Source organism: Trichosurus vulpecula, chromosome 7 (assembly GCF_011100635.1).
Source record: "Trichosurus vulpecula isolate mTriVul1 chromosome 7, mTriVul1.pri, whole genome shotgun sequence".
In the NCBI taxonomy this organism is placed as follows: Eukaryota; Metazoa; Chordata; class Mammalia; order Diprotodontia; family Phalangeridae; genus Trichosurus; species Trichosurus vulpecula.
This window is the reverse complement of record NC_050579.1, coordinates 35,936,629-35,959,382: the sequence shown is the minus strand read 5'-3', so window position 1 is coordinate 35,959,382 and position 22,754 is coordinate 35,936,629. Positions and strand designations below refer to the sequence as shown.

Below are 22,754 nucleotides of genomic sequence, written 5' to 3'. Positions count from 1 at the left end.
GAGGAGGTGGAGATGAGGCGGGAGAGACCCCCCAGACCGGGGGAGAGCCCGCACGAGTGAATGCTCAATGTCGGGGATGGCGGGGCTCGTGCTAAGGCCAGCAAGGAGGCCGGGGTCACTCCGGGAAGACTAAGGCGGGAGGAGACTGGAAAGGTGGGAAGGGGGTCAGGTACAGCCCAGCAGGATTCCCGGTGTAATCCCGGACTTTATTGGGAGCCTCTGCAGGGATGGGGAAGGAGATGGCAGGTATGGATAGAGCTGTAGCAGAGATGCATGGGAGGGGAGAGCTGAAGGGAGGGGTGAAAGCGGGGCAGGGGAAGCAGCCCGAGGAGAAAGTGGACCAGGGGGAGCCAAGGACTCTCATAGGGGCCTGCAAGGAAGGCAATGCAGCGTGATGGGAAGATGCACAAGAGCTGGGCTGGGTTTAAGTCTCTCTTCCGACACTTGCTCTGTGTCCTGGAGCGAGTCACTCAACCTCTCTGGGCCTCAGTTTCTCGATCTGTACAATGGGGCTTCGCTTGTGCGGAAGAGGGGAGGCTCAATTAAGCTAATGTACGTAAAACACTTCGCAATCTTTAAAGCACTTTAGAAATACCACCTAGAGTTGTCTCGAGGGGAGAAGGGGCGGCGGGGAGTGATGGAGATTGGGGTGGGGGGGGGGGCGACCAACAGCCAGGCTGGAGCAGCGCCCCTCCCCACCCAGACAGGCAGAGAGATCTGCGCATGCGTCGTTGGCGCGGGTTTTTTTTTTTTTTTTTTTTTTTTTTTTTTTTTTTCCCCCTCCCGCGGCCGCCGTAGCGGGTCCCGGAAGCCCGGGCCCGGAGGGACGCCATGGAGAAGTACGAGCGGATCCGGGTGGTGGGGAGAGGCGCCTTCGGGTGAGTCAGGGTACGGGCTCCGGGCGGGTGAGGGGGAGAGAACGAGGGCGGCAGGGCAAAATCGAGGAGGAAAAGACAAACACGCTCAGCTCGGATGCACCGGGCTTAGAAGCGCCAGCCTGGCCCCTACGGGTTCCAGTCCAGCTCTCGGAAGTCCCGCCCTCACATCCGGCTGCTGGTTCCCAGGCACAACTGGGCGGGCCCTGGAGCCCCGCCGTCGATTAGCCCCGCCCCGTGTTGGCCACACCCCTATTCTGACCACGCCTTTCTCACAGACCCTTTTAGCTGTCCCAGATCCCTGAGCGCCAGCTCCTTTCTTAGCTCATGCTGACCCCTGCCCTCCTGCCCTCCTGCCCTCCGTGCCTTTGCTACAGCGCCTGGCTTGGACTCCAAGGCTTTGAGTCGCTAAATCCCTGGGGCCCACAGTTTCTCCATCTGTAAAATGGGGTGGGTGGGTCTATCTAGATGACCCTGCTCTAAGTTATGTCATGTAATGTCTTTTTGGGGGGAGGGGAACCTCAGTTTCCCTCTCTGTAAAATGGGATAGGTGGTTCTAGATGATCCTCTAGCCCAGGGGTGGGGAACCTGTGGCCTCAAGGCCCCATGTGGCCTTCTAGGTCCTCAAATGCGTCCTTTTGACCGAGTCCAAATTTTGCAGAACAAATCCTTTAATTAAGGGGACATGTTCTGTGAAGTTTGGATTTCTGTCATTCAGTCAGCATTTATTAAGCACCTACTGCCTACTAAGCCCTGCACCTCCTGGTCCTTTCAGGATTGTGCACCTGTGCCTTCGGAAGGCTGACCAGAAGCTGGTGATCATCAAGCAGATCCCGGTGGAGCAGATGACCAAGGACGAGCGGTTGGCTGCCCAGAACGAGTGCCAGGTGCTCAAGCTGCTGAACCACCCCAACGTGATCGAGTACTATGAGAACTTTTTGGAGGACAAGGCCCTCATGATCGCCATGGAGTACGCCCCAGGTTGGGGCCCAGCCCACCTCAGGCTGTCCACCTTCCTGGCCTACTTCTGTTTGCACAAACCCTTGGTCCCTAGGCCCAGGTGGGGCCATAGGTGCCGCGTCCCAAGCTCCCTGGGCCCCCTCCTTGCTGCCATCTCCCTTCTCAGCCCTGCCCAGGGCTTGGAAAGAGCCCCAGACAGGAGCCTGAGTTTTGCTTCTATCCCTGCCTTGGTGATGTTGGGAAAATCCCTTCCCTTCCAGGCCTTGGTTTCCTTCTTTGTCAAGGGGTGGGGTTGGTCCCCAAGCTTCCTTCTGGCAGTGACATTCTTTGACCTTTCCCGGGCCCGGCGAGTGGGATGAGGGAGGCTCTATGCTGTTGGGGGCTCCAGGACCCAGGGCGTCCCAGGGGATGGTCTCATGCCCTTCTCTGCCCACAGGGGGCACGCTGGCCGAGTACATCCAGAAGCGCTGCAACTCCCTCCTGGATGAGGAGACCATCCTCCACTTCTTCGTTCAGATCCTGCTGGCCCTGCACCACGTGCACACCCACCTCATTCTCCACCGAGACCTAAAGACCCAGAACATTCTCCTGGACAAACATCGGATGATCGTTAAGATTGGTGACTTTGGCATCTCCAAGATTCTGAGCAGCAAGAGCAAAGCCTACACTGCAAGTGGGCCGGGCTCCAGGATAGGGTTGAGGGCCTCTCCTGCCCCTGTGTCTTGGGCTTGGCTCTGTCTGTAACCACATGTATAACTTTTGTTTCCTCCACTCTGGAATGAGGTGGCTGGTGGGACTTCATGGTCTCCGGGTCCACTACCCCTCAGGGCCCATCTGTGGCCATCCACACTGTAGCCAGACAGAGCGAAGATGGAGAAATGGGAGGAGGGGCCCTTTTCCAAACCACCAGGTCTCTCCCTAGTTAGAGACTCCTGGGTCCAGGATGTTCGTAGGACCTCAGACCTTCTAGTTCAATCCCCCCATCTTACTGAGGCCAAGAGAGGGAAGTGACTTGGCCTGGGTTGCAGGATGAGAGGCTGAGTGGGGGTCAGACTGGTCCCAGCAGTCTGTGTCCCAGGCTCTTTTAGCTGAGTCTTTGTTAATTCTCACCATCTTCTCTGCAGGTGGTGGGTACCCCCTGTTACATCTCCCCAGAGCTGTGTGAGGGCAAGCCCTATAACCAGAAAAGTGACATCTGGGCCCTGGGTTGTGTCCTCTATGAGCTGGCCAGCCTCAAGAGGGCCTTTGAGGCTGCGGTAAGACCTGGGGGCCAGGAGGAGGAGGGGAGACTTTCAAAAGCTCACTCCCTCATTCCCCTTGGTGACCCCTGACTTGGCTTCTCTGATGTCCAGAATTCCTCCTCTCTGACCCTGACTTGCTCCTGACACCTCTCCTCCTTTCCAGTCATGTTCAAGGCCCTCACCTCTTCCAGGTAGCCTCCCTTGATTAACCCCACCTGGTTTTCATCCTGGCTTTGTTCTTGAAGGCATAACTGCTGCTAGTTTTAATCTTGCCTCTTCTTCCCTGGGATCTGTGTCTGTGTCTTCTGTCCCTCATCAGCCTGGTAACTTCCCAGGGGCTGGGCCTGTGTCTGTGCAAGGACTGGCTCTTTTCTCCCTCTCCTGGCCTGGCCTGCTGCCCACGAGGTTTCTGAGTGGCCTTGACTTTGCTTGTACAGAATCTCCCAGCCCTGGTGCTGAAGATCATGAGTGGCACCTTCGCGCCCATCTCGGATCGATACAGCATCGAACTTCGCCAGCTGGTGCTGAGTTTGCTGAGCCTGGAGCCTTCCCAGCGGCCCCCACTGAGCCACATCATGGCCCAGCCTCTCTGTGTGCGGGCGCTGCTCAATCTCTACACTGACGTGGGCAGCATCAGGATGAAGAGGCCAGTGGGGCGGGCACAAGGGAGTGGATGGGAAGGGAAAGATACCTTAGAGGAAGCCGGGGGCTTGGGGCTGGGCCCAGGGCCAGTGAGACACACACAGCCAGTCATAGCTCTGGGGGGTGGAGGGTCTCAGAAGGCATACAGTTCAAGCCCCTCAGGCCTCTGAGGTTAGGTCACTTGTCTGAGGTCACACAGCTAGTAAATGGCAGAGGAGATTTGAACCCAGGCTCTCTGATTATCCTGTACCAGCCTGCCTCTGTGTCGAGCCCTCTCATTTGACAGTGAAGCCCAGAGAGGTCACGCAGCACTGTAGTGGGGGCAGTACTGGTCCTGGCCCAGCCTTCTTGCTTGGCTATGCTCCCTCCCTCCCTGCCTGTGTGCATGTATTGCCCTGTGGGGTTAGGTGAGCTGGAGGAACCAGGGACCACATGAGCGCTGAGCCAACATCGTGCATCTGTCCTGCAGGGTAGAGAAGCCCCTGGGCAGTGTGCCCACAATGCCGGGTGGCCGAGCAGGGGGCAGAACAGGTGGCCCCCGATCCCGTGGTAAGTCCATTTTGGGGTCCTGCTGGGGACACCCTCACCCATCCCAATCCTGGCCGCAGTTTAGTTCTGTGGCACATTTACTAAAGGCCACTGGGGCCCCAGAGGGAAGCAGGCCATCAGCCCTGACCTTAGAGAGCTTCTGGTCTAATGGCAGGGAACAGGGTAAGCACAAAAGAGAGAGAGAGAATGTTCAGCTTGGAGAAATGTCAGTCAACAAGCATTTTATTCCTGGGATGCCAAGAAAGGCAACAACTGTCTCTGCCGCCTCAGTGGAGGTGGCTTCTACAGGATGGACGTCATCCAAATGGGAAGGCCTTGGGGGAAGGGGGTGGTGCACCTGGGGAAAGGTGTCCCCTGGAGAGGAAGAAAGCCAAGGAAAGAGGCGGTGAGGAGGGGGAACCGACCCAGGCCTGGAGACTACACGTCAGGGGAAGGCAGACCTGCCTCAGGGGGCGGGGTGGTGTGGACTGCCTCTGGGAGGGGGAGCACCAGGATAACTCACCTTCATGCAGCAGGTTAGGTTTTGTAAACAAGATGAAGGAAGGGCATTAACAGGGCGTGATCCCAGACCAGGGCTGCGCTGAGTTAACAGGACATAGACAGGGGACAATGGGCCAGTTTGGCTGAAACTTGAGAATAGAAGGGAAAAAGACAGGAGAGTGCTCCCCACCTGCAGGTTGTGGAGAGCCTTGAATGCCAGTTCCAAGAACACACACTTGTTTACTGGGCAGTAGGGAGTCACCGCAGCTTTTTGAGCAGATCAGTGACTTCCTGAGATGCCGGCTAAAACGCCACTGGAGTCATCATCACTTCTCACTCCTGTGCCCATCACTAGCTGCTCAGGCAGCCTGGAGGACTCTCAGGATCCCATTCTTATGGCACCTCCTTCCATCAGTCTGGGGTCAGCAATGGAAGCCCCTGCGCTCTCTCCCTGCAGGTGTGCCCCAGGGGCTGCCCCGGCCTGCCATCCCACCTCCTCTGTCCTCTGTCTACGCCTGGGGTGGTGGGCTCAGCGTTCCCACAAGGCTGCCCATGCTCAACACTGAGGTGGTCCAGGTCTCAGCCGGGCGCACCCAGAAGGCTGGAGTCACTCGATCTGGGCGCCTCATCTTGTGGGAGGTGAGTGGGGGGACTGGCTCTGGGGGTGTCAGGGCCAGTGTCTTGGCCCCCCCCAGCTCAGCACCAGCTCCATCCCAATGCAGGCACCTCCCATGGGCGTTGGTGGGGGCATCCAGCTTCCGGGAGCATTGGAGCAACACCAGCCTCAGTTTATCTCTCGCTTTCTAGAGGGCCAGTCAGGAGTGACTATCAAGCATGTGGCCTGTGGGGACCTCTTTACTGCCTGTCTCACCGGTACTGGGCAAAGGGCAGCACGAGGTTTGGGCATGGGGAGGGCTTCAAGAGGCATGTGGGCATCTGGGCACCCTACTAGGTAGAAGCTTGCCAAAGGACCCCAGCTATGGTGTACTCCCCAAAGCGGCTGGTGAGTTTCACAAAGGAAGGCCCCTGCTCTTATCCCCACATCCTTCCCCCACCCCCACACACACCCATTGTGTCCCATTGGAGGGGCCCTGGCTGGACCCCACTGATTGTGCACATCCCTCTTCTGCCCTCCCTCAGACCGAGGCATCATCATGACCTTCGGCAGCGGCAGTAACGGTTGCCTGGGCCACGGCAGCTTCACCGACCTCAGCCAGGTGTGTGTGTGTGTGTATGTAGGGGAATCAAAGATCAAAGAGCCTGCCTTCTTGGGGGTTGGAGGGGAATCCCCAGAAACCCTCCCATTCCCCCATGGGGGCCACACCTGCACCTGGTAGAATCCTGACGGGAGGGGTGAGGCGAGGAGAGGGGATTTAAAGAGACAGGCCACCCTAAGAGGGGTTTCTGGCCTGGTGTGGATATTCAGCAGGGTTGGGCCTTTCTCAGTCTCCAGGCTGGGGCTGGGCAAAGGAGAAACAGGTTGCCTGGCATTAGCCCTGAAAGCATCAGGGTTCCATTTGCCCATCTTTTCCTCTTCCAGCCTACTATTGTGGAGGCCCTGCTAGGCTATGAGATGATGCAGGTGGCCTGTGGGGCATCCCACGTCTTGGCCCTGTCCACAGAACGGGAGCTGTTTGCCTGGGGCCGTGGGGACGGTGGTGAGGGCCAGCCCCTCTCTACTAACAGGCCTCTAACACCTCAAAACCTCTGACACTCCCATGCCCCTGACACTGCCTCTCCCGCCCCACATACCACAGACGGTTGGAGGCCTCATTCTTGGTCCAGTGGTAAGGATATTTGAAGGTGGATTGAGGGTAGATAGAGGAGCCCCCAGATCTGTCGAGGTCTGTGGAACCTCTCCCTCCAGGCCTCAGTTTCTCCATCTGTGAAATATAAGGGTTGGATTCTTTTTTCAGTACTTGTCCAACCCTGTCAATAGTCTGTGACTGTCCAGCTTTGTCCCTCTCAGCTCAAATTCATTCCACGTCCCCTTGCCCCCAGCTCACCTCTCTCCAGGGCCCTGCCTCCCTGCCCTGGCCCTCGGTCCCCAGGACTCATCCTTTCTTCCCCTTGCCTGGCAGGCCGACTGGGGCTGGGTACCAGGGAGTCTCACAGCTCCCCACAGCAGGTGCCCGTGCCCCCTGAACAGGAAGCGCAGTGGGTTGTGTGTGGCATCGACTCCTCCATGATCCTAACAGTGCCTGGCCAGGCCCTGGCCTGTGGGAGTAACAGGTGAGAGGGCGGGGCTGACTTGGCCACCCAGGCCCCCCAGCTCCCTTAATCCCATGAACATTTACCAAGCGCCCACCCGTCCTGCCAGGTCTCATAGTGGGCTCACCAACCCGCCCCGGCCTCTCAGTGATGCCCTCCTGGCCTGGCCATAGTTCCCTGCATCTCCTCACCTTTCCTTTCTCCTTTCGGTGGGCCTCTCCTCTATTCTGCTCTCTTCCCTCCTCTTGCTGGTTGCTGATGTGACAGATCAGGAGAGAACCATCTCCCATTCTAGACCACCTCCACCGGCCCCCGTGTCCCACTTCAGACTATCTTCATTGGTCTCTGTGTCTCCTTCCATATAGGAATTCCCCTGTCTTCCCTGCAGGTTTAACAAGCTAGGATTGGACCAAGTGTCCCCTGGGGAGGAGCCTGGCCCCCACGACCAGGTGGAAGAAGCCCTGAGCTTTACGCCCCTGGGCTCTGTACCCCTCAACTCAGAGCCTCTAGTGAGTGTGGATGTGGGCACTGCCCACTCTGCTGCTGTGACAGGTAAGTGGCAGATTCTGTCCACTTGAGTTTGGAGTTAAGAGGAGGGAGGTAGGGCTTGCTCCCTCCTTGGAGACCCCTTGGCTCAACCTCAATTTCTCCTTCAGCCTCTGGTGAATGCTACACATTTGGCAGCAACCAGCACGGGCAGCTGGGCACCTGTGCCCGCCGGGGCAGCCGAGCCCCCTGCCTGGTGGCAGGGCTCCAGGGGATCAAGGTGGTGATGGTGGCTTGTGGGGATGCCTTTACAGTGGCCATTGGTGCAGGTAAGGAGGTGACACTGATGTCACTGGTTTTCTGGGCAGTGCCAGATGCATTAGTGATACCCATGGGTACACAAAGAGTCAGTCTGTGACAGTAGAGATATCACGGGGTAGCCTTGGGGCACCACTTCCCCTCCCCGGGCCTCAGTTTCCTTATCTGTAAAAGGAGGAGGCTGGATTCAAATGGCCTCATAGCCCGCCTTCTGGCTGGTCTGTGATCTCACAAACCCTGGCATGTTAGAGCAAGTCAGGGCCACCAGTCCCCAGGAATACGTTGATGTGAGGACCACGGCTTGACTAGAGCTAGAGAACACCCTGGAGTCAGGATTGACCTGGGTGCGAATGTGGGCTCTGACACTTGTCTCTGATGAGTCTGAGCCTCCTCATCCATCAATGGGAGGACGGAGTGCCATGGAGATGAGGGTCGTCTGGGTGCCCGGTGGGGAGGGAGCCATCTCCCCGTGGGTTCTCACCGGCAGAAGGAGATGTGTACACTTGGGGCAAAGGCGCCCGTGGCCGACTGGGGCGTAAGGATGAGGATGCCGGGCTCCCTCGGCCTGTGCAACTGGAGGAAGCTCAGCCCTACACTGTGACCTCTGTGTCCTGTTGCCATGGGAACACCCTGCTAGCCATCCGCCGTGAGTCAGTCCCCTGTAGACAACCTGCTTATGCCCATCAGCCCTCTGACGTGGGATGCTCCCTGCTTTCCTTGCCCATATCCTCCTGCCCAGGTCAGAGTGGGCACTGGAAACACTCTCAGCTTCTGAATGCAGACATTTGTACCTTACCATGCCTAGGTTCAGAATTCCCAGAGTCTTGGGAGGGTTCATTGATGCCTGAAATCACAGTGGCATGGGGCATGCTATGGGCACCACCAAGGGAGTCTCTGCCACCTTCTGGGCTAGAGAATGGACCTTTTGGCAAGGGGACTGGCATTCAGTCCCCTCCCACCAACTGACCTGTCCTAACTAGAGAGAGATGAAGACAGATCACAGGAAACTGTGGTGGGGGGTGGTGAGCCCTCATGGGAGACTTCTGAGCTTACATGACCTTCTCTTAACTCCCACACTGCCCTCCCTAGTACTCCTCTCTCTTCCCCCTATGAAGACTCTATTTCTGGACTGCTTGAAGCCTGTCTGGGGAAGGTAGATGGCACTGCCTACTCCAGGGGCTGAATATTGGTTTCTTCACTGTTTTCCAGCTGCCACAGAAGAATCCATACCACCTTGAGGATCTCAAGCTGGATTTCCACCCTAACAGAGAACAGATACCTCACCCTCCTTCCCTCTCTCTGCCACCCCAGCTGTATTGGGTGGGTACTAGCGGGCTTTTTGACTTCAACATGGGTAGTGCCCCCTGGGTCATTTAGGACATTGCCTCTAAGATGCTGGTGTGATACATCAAAGGCATCTCTAGACACAGGGAAGCCTGGCACTCTGTAGCCCAGCTCCCTTGTAATGCTTAGGGCTGAGGCCTTCCACAGGATTGGAAAATGCCACTCTCATTCCCCTAGCTACTTATTCAGCAAACATTAAGTGCTCACTTCCATGCTAGGCATGGTCTGCCCCTCTTACACTCCCCCTCCCCTTTCCCATGCCAACCCTGCTGCACAGCCTATGGTTTTGGTTCCCTGAGTGCTTTTGCAAATAAACTTGACTGTCAGGGAAGGAGCAGGTACCCACTCTCAGGCACTCGCCATGCCAGGCCTCCAGGACACAGTCATGTAGTGTGTATGTTTGTTTCCCCAAGACCACTTCCCCAAACTCAGGATAGGGGGGTGAGTTCAGCATGGAGACTCCAGGATGGGGCTTCATGGGTCCAAGACAGTATAGGCAAGTTTGGGCTTGTCCCTATGGGCTAGAGGAGGGGGGATGTCCAGAAGAGCAGCTGCCACCCCCACACTGGCAGGGCCAGTGGGTATTGCTTGCACAGCCAGAGATTCTTGGAAGAGGCAGTGGGGGGGGCACCTGGGTAAGGACAGAGATATAAAGATCTATAGGTTGATAAAAAAAAAGTGGGGAGGAAGGAAGCGGCCATCTACCCACCTTAATGGACCTTGCAAAGTCTCACTCCCAGCTTCTGGCAATCGGCCTTTGTCTTTGCTCCCTTTCGGAGTCTGGACCCAAGCCCTGAAAAGGCCTTCCTGGACAGAGCTCTCTCCCAGGGCTTGTGTGGGAAGGGGCCTCCTATTGAAGCCCCGGATACCCAAGGGGTGCCCTGAAATGTCACCTCATGGTTCTCTTCAGGGAGAGGGGAGTGTGTGTGTTGGGGGTGGAGGGGAGCCCCACAGGGCTGAGGAGTGGGGCTAATAAAAGGAAGCCAAAGACCAGGTTGTTTGCCTCTGAGTTAATTACAAAGGAGTGTGTAGTCAGGGTGGGGGTGTAGCGGACAGGCACCCAAGGGCACAGCTAAGCGCGGGACCTTGGTTGCCGGGCAGCCAGGGAAGGAATGTGGGTGCAGCCAGATGCCCCAGGGCTGAGGTTTCCTCGCCTCTTCTCTCCCTTCCCCTCTGGGTGCCCTCCTCTCGCTGGCCTGGGCCCTGGTTCAGCTCCCCATTGGCTCGGCACTTCCCTGTGGCCTCGGGTTGCCATGCTGCTTGGCACACTTGGACCCCTGAGGCCTGCCACGTGGGTACAAGGCGAGCTGGGACAAACCCTGGCCTCTCATTTCATTCCCACCCCCCTCAGTCCCGGGAGACTAGGGCTTCCAAAATAGCCGGCTGATTTGCATAGGGCCCACCGCTGCTGACAGTACTCTAACCTACCCCCCTCGCCCCCACCTTCTCCCCACCCCCTACCGCAGCCCTTAGCCTCCCGGAAAAATGCAAGTTCGCGTTCAGACCCAAGGTCCTGCGGCCTGGGCAGTCTCCTTGGACCAGCTGGGTGATTCGCATCTGGCTCTGTGGGTGTTTTTATTTTCCCCGTTGGCCCAGGTCCCAGAATCTTTAGGGTTCAAGCAGCCCTCCCTCTGCGGTCAGCGAGGGAGGGCTCTTCGAACCACTCCCCAGGGTGGGGAGTAGCTGCCCTTCCCCCACTGGGGCAGGGAGGTGATGGGGGGCGGGAGGACGGCCCCTTCCCCGCTTCCGGAGGTAGCTGAGCAAGCCCGTGAAGCAAACTGGAGGTGAGGGGGGGCGTGATTCATTCTCCGTGAGTCCTCTGCCTCCGGCCCGGCCTCTACCTAACCCGCTTTGGACTTAAGACTGCGGGTGGGTGGGTGTGGCGGAAGGTCCTGGGAGAGGGAGCCGGCCTGGATGGGATGGGAAACCAGCCCTTAAGGTGGGGTGGGGTGGGTTGGGGTGGGGTGGAGGGCAGCTCCAGGGCATGGCCAGGTTGAAGTGGCCTCTGAGACTCTAAGGCTGACACCGTCTGACTCCGTACGATGAGATGAATGAATGAGAAAGCTGGGTACGAGGGAGGTGAAGGTGGGGTACCAGGACCAGGCTGAGCCGGCAGCGTGGGGGAGGGGGAGATGGAGGGCCACTCTCCCCGCTGGGCGGGTCAGCGGGGATGGCCGGCGCTAGGACCGGCCGGCCGGTCTGGGCTCCGCCCCCGCCCCCGCCCCCGTTCCGCCCGCCCCGGGAGGGGCCGGATCATGGACCTGGAGCGGCGGCCGCCCGGGCTGCAGTCACTAGTGGGCCGGCCGCGCCGTGCCTCGCTGGGGACCTGGCTGGCTGCGGGGGCCGCGGGCGCCGGGGCCGGCCCTCACCCCGGCCGCCCGGCCGCCCACCATGCCCGGCTTCGACTACAAGTTCCTGGAGAAGCCCAAGCGGCGGCTTCTGTGCCCGCTGTGCGGGAAGGCCATGCGGGAGCCGGTACAGGTCTCGACCTGCGGCCACCGCTTTTGCGACACTTGCCTGCAGGAGTTTCTCAGGTGCGTGGAGACCCCCGGGGGGCGCGTGGGCCCCGGAGCCCGAGGTCCCGGGGGCGCCAGGGGTCCCCAGGCAGGGGCTACGCCCGAGGGAGACCTGGAGGACCCTCGTGGGGAGAGGACCCGCCGGAGAGGGAAGGGGGACCCGCATCTCTTGGAGGGGCGAGGGGGAGCGCTGCGGATGGGACGCCGGGGTCCCATGGGGGAGAGGAGCAGGGCTCTTTGGACTGGGCGGGCTGGCCTGGGGGTGTAACCCTATTGGGCCGGGCGGGAGGAACGGGGACGCTTCCCTTCTCTCTTTTCCGCACCCCGGGGGCCCGGACTCGAACAAAGGGGTCGGGAGAGAGGGAGCGTTCGGAGCCCCTGGTTAGGAGGGACCCGAGTAACAAAGGAAGAGCGAGCGATCGGCGGCCGCTCTGGTGACGGGGCAGGTGGGGCTGAGGGTGGGGCGGCCCGGCCTGGAGAGGGAGTTCCGTGGCCCTTTGTCTTATTCCTGAGCCCACTCCCGAACCCATTCCGTCCAGAGGTCATCCCCTCCCTACTCCCGTGACCCCATTGGAGCCCCCCAACAATGCCCCGTGACGTCAAAAGACTGTGACGTCAGCACAATAGGGACCCCCCCCCCCTTTTCCCCCGTGTCCTTTACCTCTTCCTTCCCTACCTTACTTTCTCTTCCGCCTGGACTCTCCCCAGACACCCAGCAGAGAAAGAAAGATTCTCCACCCACCGCTCCCACCACAGACTGCTAGCCTGGGTCCCAGCTGCTCTAGGGAAAAACCCCTTGCCCCTTTCTAGGAGGGAGCCCCAAAGAACTCTTGAAAGATCCCTTAACAGTCAGCGCCAACTTGCTGCTGGGCTCTGACTGTGTGTCTCTTGATTCCTTTGGTACAGGCAGTGAGGTCTCTCGGCTCCCAGCCCTCCCCACATAATACTACACTGCACACCCGGAGTATGAAGGGGTTAGATGAATGACGCCAGAAAAAAAAAACTTGTATACAGGGAGTGCTGTAAGAGACCAGGGCTGGGGGAGTCTCTTAACCCATACCTGGCCCATGGGTCACTTGATTTGGAAACTCTGGGGATGGTTGATAGCTGTGGAAGGGATCAGAATTAAGTAGATTGGTGTATTGGTCTGATGCTTGGCATGGGGTCCCTTTAAAGGGGCTAAAGGAATTGGAATTCACAAGCTTCTGCCTAGGGATCCCCCACCCAAAAGGAACCGTCTTTGGCCCCCCCCCCCCCCCACAGTACCCTTCACACATAGGATAGGCATAGAGACGGAACCTGTGATTTATTACATTGGTGTAGGGAACTCGATCTCCCTATGCCAGTCTGGAGCTTCTCAGCAATTTACCATCTTAGAAAGCTTGGTGAGGACTGAAGAGGTTAAGTGATTTGTCCAGGGTCACAAAACCTTCGTAGGTCAGATTGGGACAGGAACCCGGGTCCCCCTGATGTGGAAGCCTCTCCTAAGTAGGGGGCAATCCATGGTTTTTGGGTACTCATCCGAGCGTGATTCAAGCAAACCAACTCCCCGCCTTTCTTACACACATACACACACTCATGCAGGATCCCCAGCATTTTCTCCACCCCCTTTTGTCCCTGATCCTTTCTTCCCACCCCCTGAACTAAGCCTGCTTCCTCCAGAGCCTCCCACACAAGATTGAGGGCAGAGAAAGGTAAAGGCCAGGCACTTGTGCTAGGACACACAGTCAGCTTCTATCTTGGACTGTGTATCTCTGTCTCCCTGCCTGCCTGACCATCTGTTTCACTCTTATACAACCCTCCCTCAAGCTAGTGCCAACCCCCAGGGCACAAAGGGAAGGCCAGCTACAGAGGGGGCATTGAGCTCTGTGGGGTGGCAGAGGCAGACAGCCTGCCTCAGTGATCCCAACAGACACCCAGGGTCTCCGGGCTCTCCAGGGTATTTACAGTGTGAGATTTCTCTCCCTCCTTTTCCTTCTTTCCCTACCCTCTTACCTACCTTTCTGTTGGGCCAATTCTAGAGATTTGTATCCTGGACAGGGAATGAGGTCAGCTTTGCCCTGTTTCCCTTTTCTGGATTCAAGGACTGCCCCCCCCCCACTCTGCCCCTACCCCATCTCTTCATTCTTCTCAGGAGTTGGGAATGGCTGGTATTCTTGATTACCCCTCATGACCAGGAGCGATCTCCTTGGCATGGAAGCCTTTCCCAAGCATCCCACGTTCTGACTTTCTGGCTTCTCCTCCTCCGATGTTTCTATCTCTCAGACTCCCCTCACCCCCAAACCTCCAGCCCCCTTTCCATTCTTGCCAGGACTTTCTTCTGCCAGGGGAAGGGAGCGTATGTGTCAAAATGGAAATTCTTTTCTCCTAGACAGCCCTTCCCACCTTTGCCATTTCTCACCGAGGCAGCTGGGACATAGAACAGCCTGTACTTTTTTTTTTTCTTTAACCAGACCTGTGATTCATTGTTGTAGGGGACTCCAGAGTGGGGAAACTCCTTCTACCTGAGCAGGTTGGCACCTGCTCTGCTACGTATAGAGCCATAGAGAGTTGCCTTGGGGGTACTGAGAGGTCACCCAGCCAGTCCAGCAGAAGCTGGATTTGAACGCAGACCAGTATTTTGTTTTTACTCCTAGTCCAGCTCTTTATCTATTGACACCACCCTGCCTCCAAGTTAAACTGTTCACAAATTCAATCAGAAGACTGTCACGGAAAAGCCTTCGGAGGTCAGAGAAAGGGGTGGGGAGGGAGAGGAGGAAGGAATCTTCCCAGTCTGTCTCTGCCCTCCCCTTTCCTGCTGTTTCTCTTTTTGGAGGAATTCCAGGGGTTTGGTCTTGAAATCCAAGCTGGGAGAGAAGAGTTCATGGAGGGCCACATTTTGCTCACACAGTTTGCCAGGGGTGGGGGTGGGAGAGCCTATAGCACTGAGAATCAGGGGCTACTGGGGCAGTAGGTGAGGCCACTCCAACCTGGGCCCTTGCCCCTTCCTCTTCCTGCCCTTCAGCGCCTCTAAACAGAGCCTGAACGGAAGTCTCAGCCTTGGCTTTTGTCTTCTGTTCCTCTCACCAGACCTTCAGGCTTCTTTCTCCAATATCCTGGGCTCCTCTTCTCACTCCTGCTGCCTAGACATCTGGGTTATTGCCTCCTTAGTTTCCAGATGTTCCCACCTCCCCCACCCCCTTCCTTGACAGCTGGCCCCACGGGGGACTGAGAAGTTAGTGAGTCCCTGGGCCTCCCTACAACCCTCCCCCCACTACAGATCTCGTTTTGGGGGAAGCTGGGAAGGGGGACTGGGCTGCCAAGTCCAACTGCCTTCCCCCTCCCCCTCTCCTGCCTTCAGGCTTCTCTCCCCACCTCCCCCACCCGGAAATCCCCTCTTCCTCTCTCTAGGCCCCCAACCCTCCTTCCCACCCGTTCCACTCATCCTGCCTTTTCCCCCAAGGCATGTGGGGGGGGGGCAGGGCTCTTTCCCCAGAATGAGCCTCTTTCTAGATTCTAGTTCCCTATAGGGACAGACCCCTTCTCCCTTCCCCCCCCTCCCCAGCCTCTTTCCCTGGCTGGCTCCCTGGCCTGGGCTGATGAAGGAGTCAGTTTTGCTGCAGCTGCTTTCCTCCCCCCTCCCCCCAGCCCAGCCTCCTGAGGCCACTGGGGAGGGGTCGCCACTTCAGGCTTCCCCTGAGAATGTTTGGGGCGGGGGAAGTTTAGTCTAACACTGCCGTCTTTCCCCATCCCAGGCCCTGACCAAGGCATTGGTGCCACCCGAGGTGGAGTCTTTGCTCATGATGGGGGGGGGGGAGCTGACCAATCCCTTCCCCCTTCTTTCTGAAATTCCTAACTCAGCACATTCTTGAAAGAAGTCAAGCGGAGCCCCACTTCCCTCCAGGGCTATTTCTTCCAGACAGTCCATTCATTACACAGGCCAGTTCTTAGGCACTCTCCACACAGGTAGGCAGATGGCTTGGCACCATCCCTTGGCATTGGGGCTAATTGAATAACATGGGGCTGCTGAACCCCATTGGCATCCGGCTTCTAGGGGTACTGCCAGGAAACCTCTTTGTAAACTGGATAAAGCATTTGAAAGCATGGTCAAAGTCCCTCAAAGCATAGTGTTTATGTAGTGGTCCGGATGCGAGGGGATGTAAGGGTTTGATCAGGAAACAGCAGAGTCTCTGTGCACCTAGGCTCGGGGTTGACTGTGCCCATGAAGGTGCCGGTGCTACGGGGCTGAGCAGGCTGCCACGTGGCCCCTTGAGCTACTCCTGTCCCTGCCTGCCCCATGCCCATTCCTCCCACCTGACTCAGACCTGCCTGTCAGGAATGCCATGCCTCTGGGGCACCTCTGGGATGGGGTGGCCAAGACTTCCAAAGGCTGTCAGGCACGCATGGGTCTGTGCCCTGGCCAAGGGTCTTCAATGACACTTTGTTAAGGGGCTGGAGTTGCCAATTAGTGGAAGTGGGTATGATACAGAAGCTGGTGCAACAAGGTAGGGTCTAAAGGGGTTACTGCTACTGAATGAAGGTAAAGGGCAGATTCAGACCTGAGGGAACCCTCCCAGGGTTAGTCCTTCATTTCAGCCCTGGGGGGAAGGGGCATATTTTCCTGGCACAGACCCGACTACCCAGGGACGGAGGGCCAGAACCATTCTCTAGCTGTCTCATGGTTCAGGCAATCCCCTCCCACTTCCTACCCCCCTCCCCGAGATTTTGGGGGAGATCGGACCTTAAGGGTAGGGCTCCCAGGAATGACCTTTGCCCTGGCATCACAGCAACTGTGGGTGGGGGAGAGGGGTGGGGCTAGGTAGGTAACTCAGTGGTGAGGCAGCCCTGGTACTTTTAGCCTGCCCCCTTAGAAATTGTAGAGCTAAGTAAGTGATGGATTAGGATGGGGGGGGAGGTAAATAGGAGGCCCCTTCATATCCCCCAGCCCAGCTGCCATATTCTGGCCAAATGCTGCCTGAACCAGCTGTCTTTGCCCTCTTCATAGCCTCTGTGGTTCTTGTATCTTCACCCTCCTCCATGGATAAAGGAGTTGGGGGGAGGGGGTCTCCAGCTTGGGGGGAAGGTGGAACATTGGAGGAGCAGGCTGCTGCTTCTGGAGGCTGCCCCCCCCTCCCCCCCAGCTGTTTCTTGCTGCAGGCAGGTTTGGGAACCGGTCTGGCCAGCCCTGCTTGGGGGGGCTGGCCTAGTCAGGCCAGACTGGGGGGGTGGGGCGTGGCTATAATCTCCTTCTTTTTGCCCAGAGATAGGAGAGACTGGGGCAAAGGGAGATTTAAAGTGCCCCAAGAGGGGGTGCAGGGCCAGTTAGCTAGAGGTGAGGTGGGCAGCTCCTTGCTGTGGCCCTGGGGCATTTGCTCTGGGGAGGAGGCGGGGTCAGGCTTATCTTAACCTTGTTTTTTTCCTCTCCCAGTGAAGGAGTTTTTAAGTGTCCTGAGGATCAGCTCCCTTTGGACTATGCTAAGGTGAGGCCTGGAGAGCCGGAAGCCAAGTGAGCGTCCTGATGGCCCTCCCAACCTCCCTTCCCACTCCTCCCTCCTCTTAATGCCAGCCTCATTTTGGTGATTGGTTGTGGGGAAGGGGGTGTTGGCAGTCAGGGCAGTAGCACAGTGCCAATGTCAACTCTGGAGCAAGGGGCTCTGTGTGCCCCCACAAAGGAGGCTTGTTTCCCCCTTCCCCCACCAGTTTTAAAACTGGAGTCACTGGTGTTTGCCCGGTGTGTGTGGTTGGGGGGGTGTTAGGCACATCGCCCTGGTGAAGGGGGGGGTGTTCCAAGGCTCACAGAGACCGCTCTGTGCCCACAGGAAGCTGCCTTCCCGCCCTCTGTCCTAGGGGCTGGGCTTGGAGCCAGTCTTGAGCCCAGAGCAGGGCCCCCTCCCCCACTCCAGGCTCAGGCCTTGGGATTGGAGGAGGAGCCAGGAGGAAAGCAGAGGGGGGTGGGTCCTGGAGCCAAGCTGGTAGGACTGCCTCCCTCTGCCTGTCCATGGGGCCTGGAATGGTGGGGGGAGGAGGAGAGAGCACAGAATCTTAAAATTCATAAAATAACAAAACAGGAATCACAGTGGTGGCATGGGCAAGGAGGCTTAGCCACATTTACCAGAAGGGGAAGCTGAGGCCCAGAGAAGTTGAATGACTTGTCCCCAGGTTGTAGAGTGAATTGGTGCCAAAGCCAGGACAAGGATTTAGGCCTCCCCAGGTTTCCTCTTGCAGCCAGAGGAGGTCCTTAACTTTCACCTCCCCTCCTAGATCTACCCAGACCCAGAACTGGAAGTTCAGGTGTTTGGTCTAGCCATCCGCTGTATCCACAGTGAGGAGGGCTGCCGCTGGACTGGAGCCTTACGTCACCTGCAGGTAAGGGCAGCTCCCAGGTCCTCAGGAGAAGTTGCGGGGAGATGCCTAGGCTCAGCCGCAAGAGCCCTATAGGATGAGCCCAGCACAACTATCCTGTCCTCCGTAGGTCCATCTGAGCTCCTGCGGGTATAACGTGGTCTCTTGCCCCAACCGCTGCAGTGCTAAGCTGAGCCGTAGGGACTTACCTACCCACCTTCAGCACGAATGCCCCAAGAGAAGGCTCAAGTGTGACTTCTGTGGCATAGACTTTACAGGGGAAGCCTATGAGGTATGTGGGGGGTTGGGAGGGGAAAGGAGATTAACTTGAAGTCTGGGAAGCCTGTGGCCTGAGACCAGGAGGGGCAGAGAGAGCCTGGCATCCAGGGAGGGGCCTGAGGGTCTGGGAGACAGGCTAGCGTTTAGGTCAATGGGTCAACAAACATTGGCTTGGGCAGTACTGTGTGGCCAGGAGGAAGGGAGCCTGGGGGTGGGGGCCAGTAACCTTCTAGGAGTGGGGATTTGGGCTTTGCAGTTGCCAAGGATAAAGGTTCTGGGGATTGAGATCCTGCATCCTGGAGCCTAAGCTCAGGCAGCTCTCCCTCTCTTCCTCCCTGGCCTTTAGAGCCATGAGGGGGTCTGCCCACAGGAGAGCGTGTACTGTGAGAACAAGTGTGGGGCCCGAATGATGCGGCGGCTGCTGGGGCAACACATGATAGCGGAGTGTCCCAAGCGGACCCAGCCTTGTGCCTACTGTGCCAAGGAGTTTGTCTTTGATACTATCCAGGTGAGCTGTCCTCTCTGTTAGCCCCCCTTCCTGAGCCCCACTGAGGAGAGGGGAGGAGTAGGTAGGGAGCCAAGGGAGTGGAGATGGAAAGAACCTGATTTACATGCCTACTCGGCCCACGGCCCTTGGTTCAGTTCTTCCATCCTGTCTGTGAAACTGAGGGGGGTGGGTCTGGAAGAGCCTTCTGAGGTCACTTCCACATCCATATTTGGTTGGGACTTCAGAGTGTACCTAGTTCAACCCCTTCATTTGACCTGAGTCTGGGAGCCCAGGAAGGGGCAAGTCACTTGACCAAGGTCAGGCTGGCACAGGTGAGGTCTGAACCTCAGATGGGCTGATTCCAAATCCAATCCACCCCAATCCTAGGATTCCAGAAGTCATTCACTGCTCTGTCCCTCCCCACCCCAGAACCACCAGCACCAATGCCCCCGCTACCCTGTACCGTGCCCCAACCAGTGTGGAATGGGGAGCATTCCTCGAGAGGATTTGTCTAGCCACCTGAAAGAAAACTGCAGCTCGGCCCCTGTTCTGTGCCCGTTCAAAGATGCTGGCTGCAAACACCGGGTAAGTCTTCGTAGCCTTGGGACTGAAGCTTTCCCCAGCGTGGTGGATGTTGGGCTCCTCGGGAGCTGTGTGAGCCGGGCTCCACTTTCCTCATTGGCAAACTGAGGGAATTGGACCAGATGAATCTTGGGATCATGGATGCCCCCAGCCACCCCCACCCATGCTCCGACCTTCTTCTAGGTCCTTTTGTTCTGCTCCAAGTCTTGGTGGCTTCTCCTACCTTCCCCTGCCAGCAGAGCAGGACCTGCTCCCTCACCCGACTTGGCCCTCTGCCATGGGCCACCTCGGCATCCTACCCTCCCTCTTGATGTCCACAGTGCCCCAAGCTGGCGATGGGCCGCCACATGGAGGAGAGCGTGAAGCCCCACCTGGCCATGATGTGTGCCCTGGTGAGTCGGCAGCGGCAGGAGCTGCAGGAGCTTCGGAGGGATGTGGAGGAGCTGTCTGTGGGCTGTGATGGTGTTCTGATCTGGAAGATTGGCGGCTACGGGCGCCGCCTTCAGGAAGCCAAAGCTCGCTCCAACCACGAATGCTTCAGCCCGGCCTTCTACACCCACAAGTATGGCTACAAACTCCAGGTATCAGCCTTTCTCAATGGCAACGGCAGTGGGGAGGGGACCCATCTGTCACTGTACATTCGAGTGCTGCCCGGCGCCTTTGACAACCTGCTGGAGTGGCCCTTTGCTCGACGGGTCACCTTCTCCCTGCTGGACCAGAGCGACCCGACGATCACCAAACCCCAGCACGTCACAGAGACGTTCCATCCGGACCCCCACTGGAAGAACTTCCAGAAGCCAGGCACCTGGAGGGGTTCTGTGGATGAGAGCGCCCTGGGCTTTGGCTATCCCAAGTTCATCTCTCACCAGGACATCCGTAAACGCAACTATGTACGTGATGATGCTGTCTTCATCCGTGCTTCTGTCGAGCTGCCCAAGAAGATCCTGAGTTGAGGACTGGGTTGGGCAGGGTGTCCCTGCTGCCGAGGGCAGGGGCACGGGGAGGGGGGCAGGCCCCTCCTCTCTTGACCCTCCCCCTTCATACTAGGCCAGGTTGCCCTTCTCCCCTGCCCACTGGGCTCCCACTGTGTCCCCTTGCCACGTACCCCCCCCCTCAGGTGCCTCTTATTGGTGCTTTTTCCCCCAGTTCCCTTCACCCCTCTGGGGGATGGGGAGCGGGAAACAGGCACTGGGGTCTTTAAGGGCTTGAAATAAATAATCTTATGAGCCGTCTCCTTTCCTGGGGGGTCCTTGGCTGCCTTGGCCCCCACTGCCCATTGTACTGTACTGGGGAGCAAGGCAAGCTGCTTGGCCCCCATCCCAAGAGCCATAGGGAGGCGAGGTGGGGCTGGAGTTAGCCGGGCCGGCGGTCAGTTTGTTTTGAACTCCACCCCTCCCCCATCCCCTGAAGCTGTGCCCTCTCCGGTTATTTATTGCCCGGGTGCCCAGTGGGGCACAGCGGGGGAGCCCTGGTTTGTAATAAATTCTGGATTGTGTATTTATTAACTTTGTCCAGCCCTGCCTTGCTTTGGGGGTGGGGAGTGGGAGAAGGGCTTTGGCTGGCCCAGGGCCCAGGAAGGTTCTGCACAGCTGCCTGAGGAAGGGGAGTGGAGGGGGAGGCCCTAGGGACAAGGATAATGACCACACTGATGGGGGGTGGGGGGACTTCAGATGCCCAGGGAGGCTGAATATTGAGAGCTTCTGGCCCATTTCTCATTTTACCGAGGAGGAACAGGCCAGGTTAAGTGACCTGCCTAACGTTCCACATATCATAAGTGGTAGCGACAGAATTCGAATAGTTTTCCTGGCTCCCAGGTCCAGGCTTCTTCCTGCTGGGTCTCTCGATTTCCCTGCATTGGGACAGCAGCCCCCTCTGGTGGTCACAGACAGCCACTACCCGCTATTCTCAGTACTTGGGCCGAGCCCCCTCTGGTGGTCCGATGGAGGAAGGAAGCTCTCCACCCCCGCCCCAAGCCAGGCTTTTTTCTTGGTCCTTGAGTGTGACCTTGGAGTGTGACAGAGCTTGGAGAACAAGAAAGCTAGGACTCCCTGGAGGACGAATTTTCACAGTAGGGAAGATTTTATCTTAGCTATGCATCATCTGACCTCTAATAAAATTTCCCAGCATTCTTCGTGTGCTAGGGGCCAGAGTGAAATGGTGGCTAGGGAGTGTGAAAATACAGTGCTCAGTAATGTGTGCTGGGGATACAAATCCACCCGGGAAGCCAGTCTGCCCTCAAGAAGCTGATCTTCAGTAAAGGGGAGCCAGCCATCACGTGGAGGGGACTGGTGCTCAGGGAGGAGTATTTAGGCTTGGAAAGTTAGAGAACAGCCGAGGCCTCACACCCTTTCAGGTGGGTAGCAACTCTAAACTGGGGACAAAAAAAGGCTCGAGGCCAGTGGTTAACCTGGAGTCCAGGGCTGCCCATGAACTTGCGTGGGAAAGACAATTCACATCTTTATTTCAATAGAATTGGTTTCCTTTGCAAGCCTATGTATTTTGGGCTTTTAGAAATGTCATTCGGAAAAAGAGTTCAGAGGCTTTTTGCCTCTGAACTGTCCAGGATGCCGTTGCTCTAGTACCCAACAGCATAGGGTTGGGGTGAGACCCAAATAAAAGGCTTAATAGGATTATTACAATTATTACAATTGCCGGCGATTCCTGAGGTCCCAGCCCTGAGGGTGATAGGATCGATCAGGAGTCTAGAAGGAAGCTGACCCCAGAAGTCAAGGACAGACGTGGAACTTTTATCCTGGTACTGCCCCCACCTGACTGGTCAGCAGTAACTCCAGCAGGCAGCCAGGGGAGGGCCCTGCCCCAGGGACTGGGGGCCATCTGGGCGAATGTAGTTATCACTCGAATTTTCTAGCACTTTTTAATGTTTGTGAAGTCTTTCCCCCAAATGCCCTGCAAAATAAGTCATGATTAATACTTGGATTTTACAGGAGGAAACTTGAAGATTCAGAAAGGTCAACTTGTCAAATCATAGCAGGTCTGCCAGATCAATCAAAAAACATTAAGCACCTACTGTGCGAGCCAGGCAGCGTGTTAAGCAGTGTTCTTTCCACCGTGCCCGCAGTGGGTAAGGGGGAAAATTGGACGGTGGTTGGAGAACCTGAGTTTTGTCCAACTGCCTAGAAAGGCTTGTGGACGGTGTCCATAGATTCCATAGGACTTAACTGCAGGAAGGTACCTCGGAGACCACCCAATTTAACCCTCTCTTCAGAAAGCTGAGGCCCAGAGAAGTGACTTGGCCAAGGTTGCATAGCTAACTATTAAAATCACTGTCCTTGCCATTTGGGGACTAGGCAGGTACCCAGGATCTCTCTGTCATATTGGCAGGTTGGAGCTGGGAGGGAACTCAGTGATCATTTAATCCAACTTAATTTGGGAATGGTGGAAGCCAAGGTCCAAATTAACAGATTACTCCCTCCCTGGTTCCAGAATCCATGCCTTGGAGAAC

General features: G+C 57.3%; 2 protein-coding genes across 2 annotated transcripts; both read left to right on the top strand.

The window, feature by feature from the left end:
* The first annotated feature begins 810 nt into the window (after nucleotides 1–810).
* NEK8 (NIMA related kinase 8) lies at nucleotides 811–10,075 on the top strand. Its single transcript, XM_036769184.1, has 15 exons — nucleotides 811–878; nucleotides 1,651–1,856; nucleotides 2,272–2,504; nucleotides 2,960–3,091; nucleotides 3,514–3,722; nucleotides 4,188–4,267; nucleotides 5,205–5,386; nucleotides 5,470–5,620; nucleotides 5,888–5,964; nucleotides 6,288–6,405; nucleotides 6,829–6,979; nucleotides 7,347–7,510; nucleotides 7,615–7,773; nucleotides 8,250–8,408; nucleotides 8,972–10,075. Exons 1-15 carry the CDS (start codon nucleotides 832–834, stop codon nucleotides 8,998–9,000), a joined length of 2,097 nt encoding a protein of 698 aa, XP_036625079.1. The 5' UTR covers nucleotides 811–831; the 3' UTR covers nucleotides 9,001–10,075.
* A 1,262-nt stretch (nucleotides 10,076–11,337) lies between these two features.
* Nucleotides 11,338–20,793, top strand: TRAF4 (TNF receptor associated factor 4). The gene is made up of 7 exons (XM_036769252.1): nucleotides 11,338–11,640; nucleotides 17,030–17,081; nucleotides 17,863–17,967; nucleotides 18,074–18,235; nucleotides 18,569–18,730; nucleotides 19,139–19,294; nucleotides 19,612–20,793. Exons 1-7 carry the CDS (start codon nucleotides 11,498–11,500, stop codon nucleotides 20,242–20,244), a joined length of 1,413 nt encoding a protein of 470 aa, XP_036625147.1. The 5' UTR covers nucleotides 11,338–11,497; the 3' UTR covers nucleotides 20,245–20,793.
* The last annotated feature ends 1,961 nt before the right edge of the window (nucleotides 20,794–22,754 follow it).

Bases quoted from the DNA above. Each gene is read 5' to 3' on its own strand.
- NEK8 (XM_036769184.1), top strand. From the start codon at position 832: ATGGAGAAGTACGAGCGGATCCGGGTGGTGGGGAGAGGCGCCTTCGG. The intron at 3,092-3,513 runs GTAAGACCTGGG...TTGCTTGTACAG, and splicing joins AGAGGGCCTTTGAGGCTGCG to AATCTCCCAGCCCTGGTGCT. The intron at 5,387-5,469 runs GTGAGTGGGGGG...ATCCCAATGCAG, and splicing joins GGCGCCTCATCTTGTGGGAG to GCACCTCCCATGGGCGTTGG.
- TRAF4 (XM_036769252.1), top strand. From the start codon at position 11,498: ATGCCCGGCTTCGACTACAAGTTCCTGGAGAAGCCCAAGCGGCGGCTT. The intron at 17,968-18,073 runs GTAAGGGCAGCT...TGTCCTCCGTAG, and splicing joins GAGCCTTACGTCACCTGCAG to GTCCATCTGAGCTCCTGCGG. The intron at 18,731-19,138 runs GTGAGCTGTCCT...TCCCCACCCCAG, and splicing joins TTGTCTTTGATACTATCCAG to AACCACCAGCACCAATGCCC.